The sequence below is a fragment of the Vicia villosa genome, linkage group LG6 (genome assembly GCF_029867415.1).
Source record: "Vicia villosa cultivar HV-30 ecotype Madison, WI linkage group LG6, Vvil1.0, whole genome shotgun sequence".
Classification (NCBI taxonomy): domain Eukaryota; kingdom Viridiplantae; phylum Streptophyta; class Magnoliopsida; order Fabales; family Fabaceae; genus Vicia; species Vicia villosa.
This window is the reverse complement of record NC_081185.1, coordinates 32,315,829-32,327,420: the sequence shown is the minus strand read 5'-3', so window position 1 is coordinate 32,327,420 and position 11,592 is coordinate 32,315,829. Positions and strand designations below refer to the sequence as shown.

At 35.1% G+C, this 11,592-nt stretch overlaps 1 protein-coding gene across 2 annotated transcripts; it reads left to right on the top strand.

The window, feature by feature from the left end:
* Positions 1-5,099: 5,099 nt before the first annotated feature.
* On the top strand, positions 5,100-9,219 carry LOC131609082 (protein kinase PVPK-1-like). Of its 2 annotated transcripts, none has more exons than XM_058880723.1 (3): positions 5,100-5,560; positions 6,017-7,031; positions 8,188-9,219. In XM_058880723.1, exons 2-3 carry the CDS (start codon positions 6,148-6,150, stop codon positions 9,035-9,037), a joined length of 1,734 nt encoding a protein of 577 aa, XP_058736706.1. In that variant the 5' UTR covers positions 5,100-5,560; positions 6,017-6,147; the 3' UTR covers positions 9,038-9,219. The 2 variants fall into 2 exon arrangements, with proteins under 2 accessions (XP_058736706.1, XP_058736705.1); XM_058880722.1 differs by having other exon boundaries at positions 5,962-7,031.
* The last annotated feature ends 2,373 nt before the right edge of the window (positions 9,220-11,592 follow it).

Genomic DNA, 11,592 nt, shown 5'->3' with positions numbered 1-11,592 from the left:
GGAGAACCAGCAGGCCGAGGATGACCATGCCATTGATCTCCTGCCGATCTGCCAGCGGATAAAGCTGCTTGGGCGGGACGCGTTGGATCGAGGTATGTGATGCGGGCCGTGCGGCGGCATACAAGCGGCAGAGGAGGTCCTAGGGAGAGAGGGTTAGGCATACCCAGTAGGGGTTCGAGTTTATTTTTTTTGTATTCGGATTATATATTTTGCACACTATGACTCGGTCTGTATATATTATTTGAATTTTATTTATTATATTAGTATTTTACGTTGATATGTCGTTTGTTTTGTTCGGCTTTTTCGTTTTGTATATATTATACGTTTTGTATATATTTCGTACGGGACTATTAGAAAAAGCATAAAAAAAAGACTTCTGCATAATTCGGAAATGCACTTCCGAAACAACCTAAAATTTGAAAAAAGGTGTTTTTGGAAGTGCATTTCCGAAAACACCCCCAATTTGGTGTTTTCGGAGATGCACTTCCGAAGTCTGGGAAAATTTAGAAAAAAAAATACTTCGGAAATGCATTTCCGAAGTAGGGGTAAAGGGGGGTTTTCGCTGGGGGTGACCCCATAGGGAAGTGGATAAAGAAAAAACCTTCTTGCAATAGCGACACCTATCTTATAAATCTTGACTTGGAAATCTTATTGGCTATTAGGTACTTAATTGTAGAATAATTAGTATATACTATCACTTTAGTGTCCACCAAATAGGATATGAACTTGTCTAAAACAAACACAATAACTAACAACTCCTTTTTAGTGATGGTATATGTAACACCCCTTTTCTAAATCCCAAATATAACGAATGTTCACAGAGTATTAACATGCATATACAAAAAAAGGGCGTCGCATGTTATTTTCACCGTAATGAAAACCTAAAACAAAATACAACATACAAACATGCATCTGATCATCTCATAACACAATTTGAAAACTTCATGTTTCACTAATATGCATATCACACGCGGAAGAATAATTATAATCAACAATTTCAATGAATACATCTCATACTATATTCATCTACCAATTCAAAATAACATAATCCACTATGTTATATGAAATTCAATAACTAGGCGACATAGCCTTCAACGAACATATCCAAATTATCATGTTGAAACACGAAAAGATAACAATATCCAAATAACCAAAACATGAGTTCAAATAAAGCCCCCGGTGTTACATGACCAGAGCATTTGACTCTCTACCTAATCACAGATAAACCAAAAGCTCCTCGGCTAAATCCTCGGACAAGCTCACTACTCGTCGGAACCTGCACGATGTCACAATGAACATCATTCAAACAGAAGGGTGAGAATATGCATCATAATAAGAATATATAATATGTACAGTGAACATAGCATACAATAGCATTATCATTCATCACACTTCATAATTGAATAAGTTCCACAATTAGCGTACATTCAACACATTTTCTCAATATTCGCACAAAGTAATCACATCAATTCAAGAAAAAAATCACATAGAACACAATGTGACTCGAATGTAATAAATGTGACTCAATGCATGTGGTACCATGTGAGTATCAAGCTCACCGCTCCCGATCGAAACCAGAGCCACGCTTCCGATTCGAACAAGACCAAAGCCCTCAGAATATGAACATATAGTTCACCGCTTCCGAATCCATTAAAGGGAACAAAGCCGCCTATGTTTCCACACAAGGATCAAAGCCAACCATTGTGAACCTGAAGTTTCACCGCTTATGTTTCAAAGCCAACCATGAATGCATGTCCAATATCACCAAAACATATGCAATTAAGATTATCCATACAATCTTAACATACTGCATACCACAATAATTCACACAATGAATTTATCCACCCATTATACACAACACACATATCAAATAAAAATCACAATAATGCTCAACAACTAGCATATATTCAATCACACCCATCATGAATATCATACCACATATCATGTCAACAATTGTCATTCATTGTTTACTGACTCATAGCACACATAAAGGTAATTACATGGTTTTCACACAAAAACATCATAATTATTTCATAAAGTGCTAACCAATCCTATCATATCATATAGAATATCAAATTATCTTCCTAATGCTTCGAACGACACATAAAACAGAGTTACAGTTCAAAAGTTATGGTCTTTACAAAATTTGCCAAAAATTAGATAACTTGCGGGTTTGTTCAGGCCGACCCATGAGTCGACTCATGCTGCGTAACCCAGATTTTTGCCTTTGTGGGTTAGCTCAGATCGACCCTAGCTTCTGTATAGGTCGATTCATGCTGCGTAAAAACCCAAAAATTACCATTTTCCTTCCCCATTCCCCTCATACAACAACCACTAACCCTCATACAATTTATACATCAATTGACAGCAATTATATCATCAATTTATCAAATAACATCCATTTACTACCGTCTAACATGATTCAAAATAATCATTTCATGGAATCTACACAAACCCTAACATTTTGAAAATTATGCAAGTAGAGAGATGAAGAACCTAAGCATACCACTACCCATTGCATACATATATACCCATAATAATGAGGATTCTCCCCTTTACCTCAAGTTAATCTCCTTCTATCTTCAAGAATCTCACAATCCTTTTCTCTTCTCTTCTCTCTTCTATTCTTCTTACAAAAGTTATGTTATGAAATGACCTAACTCTTATTACTACATTTGTTCTCAAATTGGGCTTAACCCATAATTCCACCTAGTGTCATATTTCTACCACTTAGGCCCAATCAGTTATATCTTCCTAATAACTCAATTAACTCAAAGCACGTAATTACACATATAATTAATTATTTCAAATAATCATTATACCACATAATAATTAATTAAATACATAATTAATAAAAACACCAAATTAACTAATTAATAAAATAGCTAATAAAATCAGGATGTTACAATATATATGATTTAGGCTTCAATCAAAGACTTACTTGCATAGTAGATAAAATGAAATACATTCTTATACCATTGGCCGGAAGCAGTTTCTGTAGCAAATTTACTAGCATCACATATTAATTCAAATGATTCTATCGATGAAAGTCAAGATATGTTGAATCATAAGGATATTATGAGCTTGGTGATTAGCGAACAAAGTGTCAACATATGACAACAACTACATGGTTCTATCGAAGAATGGCCATTCACGACACTTATGATCTTCCTCAATTTTACATGCCTTTAGAACATTTTAAGATCTTTAGCGGTAATATCGTGGAGAGATCATATAACTTCAATCCCTACATATGACACCAATGATCTAAAGTGGGCCTCTACGACAATCAGATTTGTGGAAGCAGGCAACGATGTTTCCTTGAAATGGATGGAGTATCTACCAACACTCTGACGATCAAGCCAGGTCATGATCGAGGTTTGTGAAGTTTTTAGAATTTGAAAAAGTCTACCTTCAACCTACATCAAGTGTCATTTTTCAGGGTTTCATTGTGAAATTTTGTTGAGTCTATTGGATTGTATAAGGCGTGATTCATGGATCAATGTTTGATTGCCATCATATGGCATTGGTAAGATCATCAATTTACTAAGGTGTTATAGTTATATCTTCATATAATATTATACGATAATCAAACTCGTTAGTTTTTGAATATACTCACACATAATAAAGAATATCCCACGAGGTAATTGAGATGCTTTATTTCATTTTCAAAATAGTTAAAATATTAGGTTAAATATGTCTGGAGTCCCCATAAATATCCTAGCATTCAATTTTAGTCCCTAAATTTTTTCTTGTGATGATATATGTATCCCATAATATGGGAAGCAAAAAACAGAGATTCATTCATTATAAAATAGTTGCAACTGGTCTTATAACATAATGATGATACAACACCATTCAATCCTTACATTAATTAGATACAAAATATAACTAGTAACATAATGGCTATTAATTCATCCAATTATGGTATGCTTAGATTACAAAATATAGCCAGTGACATAGTAACTATAAAATGTCAACATGATCTTTATTGAGTTAAATCCTAGCAAATATCTGCCCGACTTTTGTATTTCTTGTTAATTCTAATGTCATCAATTGTGATATCATCTTCTTGAATCACCAATGGATCATCATGATCTTTTACAGGACCCTTTAGGTCTCTTGTTTTGAGAGTTAATAGCATGTCACTCTTTCTTCTTGCACTTGTCAAATCAACATGTTTTTTCTTGCTCTTCAGTCCACTAACATGTCATAACAAGCAAGTGTTAATAAATGCAAGGACAAAGTGGTTTAAAAGAACAATATATGAAAATACTCACATGCTCATCGCTACTTGTCTTTTTTTTTTTAAGAAACCTTTACAACACCAGGTGGTTTTAAGACACTGGTGTTAGAAACGTTTGATTTTTTACCAAAGAAAGTCCTGACTCCACTTGACTTAGTTTGATATGTGTTGTGTCAATGCTAATAGGTTGAATGTCAAGGATGTCATCATTACTCTACAATGCTTCTAAAGTTTCAAGATCCAATCCACGATACTTGTTCAAATTGGAGTCAATATATGCCAGTGGTTCCATATTAGGAGGATCAGTGTCATTAACATGTGTCTGAGCACGTGGTTCAACATTAGGAGGCTCGGTGTCATCAACATGTGATGGCGACTCAACATTATGTGTCTCATTAACATGTGTCTTTTTTAAAGCCTCAATACCTTTCACAAACTCTTTAGACCTCCTCTACAATTAAAACATAGTTAATAATTACACATTTTGAGGTACACATAATCACAATAGAAATTCGAAATTTAATCATTTTCTTTGGTGATTTTTTGACTTTGTTATTCTGGTTGGCCTGTGTAGGAGGTTTCTTCGTTTGTGTAGGCAATCCTGGTTCAAATGTGACAAGAACCATTTTTTTTATTTTTCTTACAATACTATTGTGGCGATATTCCAAACCCTTCTTACACCTAAGACTAGTATTTGATCTCTGTCATTTGATTTAGTTTGACTCGCCTAATTCTCTTATAGGAAACTTCTTTAGCTTTCTGCCATTTTTATTTTATTATAATTTTTTTTTTGTTTCACTCTCAAAAACCCTCCTTAGTTAAACATTTGTCAAAAGAAGGGGAGAAAAGTTACGCGTGCTGGTGGGTCGAGAATGCCCATGAGTCATGACCCGTTTGGTTTCACTTCCCTTTTGTGGACTCAAAAAAAGCATTAAACTTTTGGGAGAAACAAGAACATGAAACTCGGCGAGATTCATTTTTTTAGACTAAATCACTGCACTTTTTTATTCTTTCTATTGCCTTTGCTTCTCAACTTGCCTTCGTTTTCTTCAATTCCCATTTCTCCATCCCAAACCCCAAAAACTAACACAAAACCAACAACATAGTATTTTTATTTATTCATTTATTATTATTATTGTTCTTGTTTTTGTTTTGTCCCTTTTTTTTTTTTCCGATCGGATCTGAACGCTCTTTAGAATTGCAGAAAGCGAAATCAAAGTAACATCACTTTCCGGCACATACAACTTTTTTTCTTAGCCATGGAAGAAGCTTTCTTTCTCTCCAATTACATTGCCAATTTTTTCCATTAATCAGGTTTGTCTCTCTAAGCATACCCTTTTGCTTCCTTTCTTTGTTCTTGTACTATAATCAAAGAAAAAGTTTAACTTGTCTTCTCAAGAATAATTAAAGCTAAAAACTTTAACTTGGAGTGTTGTTAAGACTTACTAGAGTTTTTGGAATAAAAAAACTAAAATTTTTAAGTTTTTCTTTTGTTTCTCTATAGTGGCTTGGTAAGTTTGTTGAAAGATTGAAGCTTTTTTATCTGAAAGTTTTTTTTTTTTTTGATTATTTTTTTCAATTGTTTTGTTTTTGGTTAGTGGGTTTGTTTTGTTTTCTTAATTTGGTGTTTTAATCACTTTCTGTCAAATGGATTATGTTTAATTGGATGAGTAGATAGATCTCAGTAATTTTCTTAGGTGATTTGGATTTTGCAGCTTATTAAGAATTTCTTGATGGAGTCACCTGTTGATGGAGTTGAATCTTTACCAGGAGTTCAGAATTCAGTTTCTGGAATAGATCACAATCCACCTTCGACGTCAGGGATCCTCCGTTCTTCTCGGCCGCCTTTACGAGTATCTAGAGATCAAGGGCCTTCTTCCAATCATCATAATCTAGGAAGGATGAATGATGCCTATCAAGAGGCTAACAATGTGGATCATGAAGGTTCGACTAAAATGGAGAAGCAATATTATAAGGTTAATGGTAAATCTGACCGTATCGAGAGTTTTGAAAGTTGTTTGGAAAAGAATATTTCCACAATTGAAACTAAATTGTGCATCAGTGAAAGTTCCATGAATCGTAAATCTGATGAGATATTAGAATCTGACAATGACGTATTAGTTTCGTCGAAACAAGTTGTTGATTTGAAAAACTCTGAGATTACGTTTTGCTCAAGTCCTCAGAATAGTTTGTATTCTGCCACTGTCTATTCAGAAGCCAAAGAAAGTTTCACCAACACTGGGATCAACGAATGTGTTAGTGTCGATAAGTCAGTTGAAAGTGGAGAGGTTAGTAATTCATGTGAGAGCAGGAAGACGAGCATATGTAGAGGGAGTACCGGAAGTGATGTTAGTGACGAGAGCAGCATCAGTAGTTTGAGCAGTTCTTTGTATAAACCACATAAAGCAAATGATGTAAGATGGGAAGCAATTCAAGCGATCCGAGTTCGGGATGGTGGATTGGAAATGAGACATTTCAGGTTGTTGAAGAAATTGGGATGCGGAGACATAGGGAGTGTATATCTAGCTGAGTTAAGCAGCACGAGGACTTGTTTTGCTATGAAAGTAATGAACAAGACAGAATTGTCGAGTCGCAAGAAGCTTCCGAGAGCGCAGACAGAGAGGGAGATCTTGCAGTCTCTAGATCATCCATTTCTACCGTCGTTGTACACGCACTTTGAGACAGAATCATTCTCTTGCTTGGTTATGGAGTTTTGTCCTGGCGGGGATCTCCATGCACTCAGGCAAAGACAACCTGGGAAGTATTTTTCAGAGCATGCTGCAAGGTTAGCATTTCCTTTTTCTATCATATCATTTGCTAGTTGCCACTAATTGTAATATATGCGGCTTTCAATTCTATATCTACATGAAAAACCTTTATACTCATGTTTGGATCGATGTATTTGAACTTATCTACCGACACAAACACTTGTGAGGCTATTTGACAAAACTTATGAAAACATCTTATGGAAAAACGTATGAAAACAAATTATGGCATATCCATAATTCTATGAAGCACCGATACTTCAAAAACTAGGCCGTATCGTATCCGATACGTACCTATACGTCGATCGATATGCTCAGATACGGCGCCGATACGTATCGAAGGAGTATCCAGATTTATTTTAGAAAATAAATAAATAAATTCTGATACGGCTGTGATACGTCTCCGATACGTTAGGATATGTGACTTCTCAATTTTAAGAGATTTTTATTTTATTTTAATGACTCTTTATTCTTTTTAATGGTCATTTTTAATATCCTGTTTAATTCCTTCTGGAAAAAAACCTGCCATTTTGTAAGAATGGTTTAATTTCTCATAATTTATTACTACCAATTTTCAATATTTTAAATTTAATTCATATTAATTATAACTTCCTTTTTTTTATTTTTTATGTATCATTCCCTTTAACTTTTACAAGAAAGTTCTAGTTTCAATATTATACCTTGCAACCTATTTCTCTGCAATGATTAATTTTGTTCTTCATTATAATGTCTTCACATTTTTTTGTTAAGAACATCTTTTTACTATAATATAGGTATCACTTTAATATTTTCCAGCAATATAATAATGTATTAAAAATTCCATTGAGTTTGGTTTTGTTAGACTATAATTTAACTAAATATATAATTCTAATTTTTATATATGTATTTTAAACGTATCGTATCTTATAGTTTTCAATCAGTAACGTATCGCCGTATCGGATATGTATCGTATCCGATACTCGTATCGTGTCCGTGCTTCATTGCCATAAGTTGTTTTCAACTTATCTCCAAAAGCTCTTCAAGATAGCTTATGAAACATTTTGTAGCTTATATGAAAACCATTTCAATTCATTTTATCTTCCATACACAGATCCTTGTTAATGGCCTTTACAAGTCTCGAGATATATAAGAATTAATGAGGGGTGTTATCGTCTTTTGGCATATATGCTTGTGCAGGTTTTATGTGGCAGAAGTTCTCCTTGCTTTAGAGTACTTGCACATGCTTGGGATCATCTACAGAGACCTCAAACCTGAGAATGTGTTGGTGAGAGAAGATGGTCACATCATGCTATCAGATTTCGATCTCTCTCTAAGATGTGCCGTCAGTCCGACTCTGGTAAAGTCATCAAACACCAGCTTGGAGACTAAAAGCTCTGGATACTGCATTCAGCCCGCTTGCATTGAACCAACTTGTGTAATTCAGCCAGATTGCATCAAACCGTCATGCTTCACGCCACGTTTTCTATCAGGTAAATCCAAAAAGAAAGAAAAGAAGTTGAAACCTAAGAATGACGTGCACAATCAGGTGACGCCACTCCCCGAGCTTATGGCCGAGCCCACAAATGCCCGATCAATGTCCTTTGTTGGCACACACGAGTACTTGGCGCCCGAAATCATCAAAGGCGAAGGTCACGGCAGTGCTGTAGACTGGTGGACATTTGGTATATTCTTATACGAGCTTTTGTTCGGTAGAACACCATTCAAAGGTTCAGCAAATCGAGCGACTTTATTTAACGTAGTTGGGCAGCCCTTAAGATTTCCTGAATCCCCTAGTGTTAGCTTTGCTGCTAGGGACTTGATTAGGGGTCTACTTGTGAAAGAGCCTCAGCATCGTCTTGCGTATAGACGTGGCGCTACAGAGATAAAACAACATCCATTCTTTCAAAATATTAACTGGGCGCTGATCCGTTGCGCAACTCCTCCAGAAGTGCCGAGACAGGCCATGAAAGAAGCACTTATAGCTGAGAAGAAGGCGGCGCCTGGTGTGAAGCCTTCTGGTAACTATTTAGATATTGATTTCTTTTGATCCGCATGCATGTTTTCTCCTTCGAACTAATTATTTTGCATCTTGTATTTGTGTTGTTGTTCGTCCATGGTTGTTTCCATTGTATAAAAGAATGCAACTCTTTCGTCTACGTTGAATGAATCTCCACTTGTAAGATACTCCAAATTGTTTTAAATTGATGAACAAAGTCTCTGGTTTATTAATTTATTCTCGTTCCTTTGCCAAGTTTTTTGTTATGGATGTCTGTTCCTTTATTGTTTGTAAATTTCCGCATCTTTTTCGGCTCGTGCTACGGAGGCACGTGCCCTGGCCTAGCGTTGTTTCTGTCAAGAATTGAACTCGGTATTTCTCAAATATCGTCCTTTGCAGAGACTCGTTTGCCACTCGAGTTCAAGCGCTTGGTTTTTTTTCAAAATAGTTTAGGCAAGTTGGAAGACTTGTTCAGAGAGCGAAATGTCTACTACATCTTTAAATGCTCATAAAACTGGCCTATTGTGCAGAATCAATCAAACATAAGCAAATGATCAATTAACAAAATAGAAAAGTTCAATTTGTGATTAGCAATAATCAATGCTAATCTGTCTCTATCTGGGTAGTTGGTTATTGCCGTTAATGAGAAACAATAATGAATGCTGAACTGAGATGAGTTTAAACGTGTATTCTTCTGTAACTAAATTATACTTGCATTGCACGGCTTCATAATCCCTATATCATATTAATAGTATGACTGTGATTTAAATATGAGAAATCAAGTGATGGTCCCGCATAATCTACTCGAACCCGTCCCAAATTTGACGATGATAGTCCGTTTTGACTGAGTGTGTCGGTTAAATTTGACGATGATAGTCCGTTTTGACCGAGTGTGTCGGTTAGGGAAGAAGATGAGTGAGAGTGTTGATATAAGTCCTGCTTCAAAATGGTTTTTGTATACATATTTATTGATTTTATTTAGTATTTTTAATTTAGTATCTCCTCAAGAAAATAATATAGCATTAATATAATTTTATTTCATTATTGTCTAATCGTAAATATAGTATTATCTTTTAATATACATATATTCATTGGGCCTTTAAAATTGGTGTAACTATCAATAATTCAATTGGTTCGAGAAAAATGTTAATAATTCAATAGTCGAATGAGACTGTAAAAATTTAAAAAATAATAACACCTAGGTTACTTTATACTCAAGCTTGAATCTGAAATTGTTAGGATAGTATTTTACAATTTTAGAAACTTACTCTTCCCACCCTCGTTGTTGGAAGCAATAGCAATGAGGCTCATGAAAGGAGTTGATAACAAGACGTTTATGGAAATTGGACAAGTCAAAATAAAAGAATTTCTTAATATACCCTTATATGGGTGAAATAAATTTTTGAAAACCCGAAAATATTTTTCGGAGATGCATCTTTGAATACATTCTAAATTAATTTTTAAGAAGTATTAAAAATACATTTTCGAAAACATCTTGTTTACACATCATTATTATTTGAACGTTGGATTTAAACATTTAGTGGTATTTTCGAATATGTATATTCGAAAATATTGTTGTTATACCAGCTTGTTGCATGATCACCCTTATAACCATTTCATTCTCTTCATTTCCCCCCATAACCAAAATCTACCACAAAACTTAACCATTCTCAATCAACTTTTCGTCCCCAAAACAAGTTTCAAGTGTTTTATCATATCAAATAGAGCATAGTAAGTTGCAATTTAAGATAAACTTTTCTCATTTCATTTCTTAATTCCTTGCATTTATGTTGAGTTTCGGATGAAAAAAACGCCACTTTGGATATGCAAATTTGAAACCCACTTATTACGGGGCCAGATAGTTTGAAGTGTCGATGTACAATTAGAAAAAATTACGGGCTTTCATGTGCTTGTCTCATTTCTAAAAAGATGAAGCTAAATTCTCCCATACGTATGAACGAGGTCTCCACTCATTGGAAAAGACTCTGATTTGATGACTACAGTGCGACAAAGGATGATACATCAAGTATAACCATCACAACCGAACCGAGTTGGAAGTGATCATGGATAGATTTTCTAAAGTGGATGACACTATGAGGTTTCACATTAAAGAACAACTGAGAAAAATCGCCTATCTAGAAACCACTAATTTGAAACTTCATTCGCAGCCGGTAAAAACCAAAGGTTCCCCTAAAAAAGTGAAAAGTACAGAAGATGACACTTCAACAAAGCGGACTTCATCTTACCGTGAAATTTTTTATTCACGTTTCTTGGATTCTCCAACCCTAAAATCGTAAAAAAGTACTTTCAAGGGAGCTCGCATTTCGAAACCACCTCGTACGCCGCCTATTAAAAAACCACCACTTACACCTCTGATTAAAAAACCTCTACTTCCAATACCGATTATCCATATTGATGAGATGCCATTTTTTATCTACAAACACATTGAAAGGATTGTAGATGTGGGGGTGATGGTACTTGTGGGTTTCGGGCCGTGTCCGATTTACTTGGTAAAGGAGAGAAGAATCACACTCATGTGCGCCAAACACTTATTTCGGAGTTGATGGTGCATAGGGAACTTTACACACGACAATGGGAAAAAGGAA

Coding starts and splice junctions, on each gene's coding strand:
- LOC131609082 (XM_058880722.1), top strand. CDS start 5,980: ATGGAGTCACCTGTTGATGGAGTTGAATCTTTACCAGGAGTTCAGAAT. Junction 7,032..8,187: donor TTTTCAGAGCATGCTGCAAG/GTTAGCATTTCC, acceptor ATGCTTGTGCAG/GTTTTATGTGGCAGAAGTTC.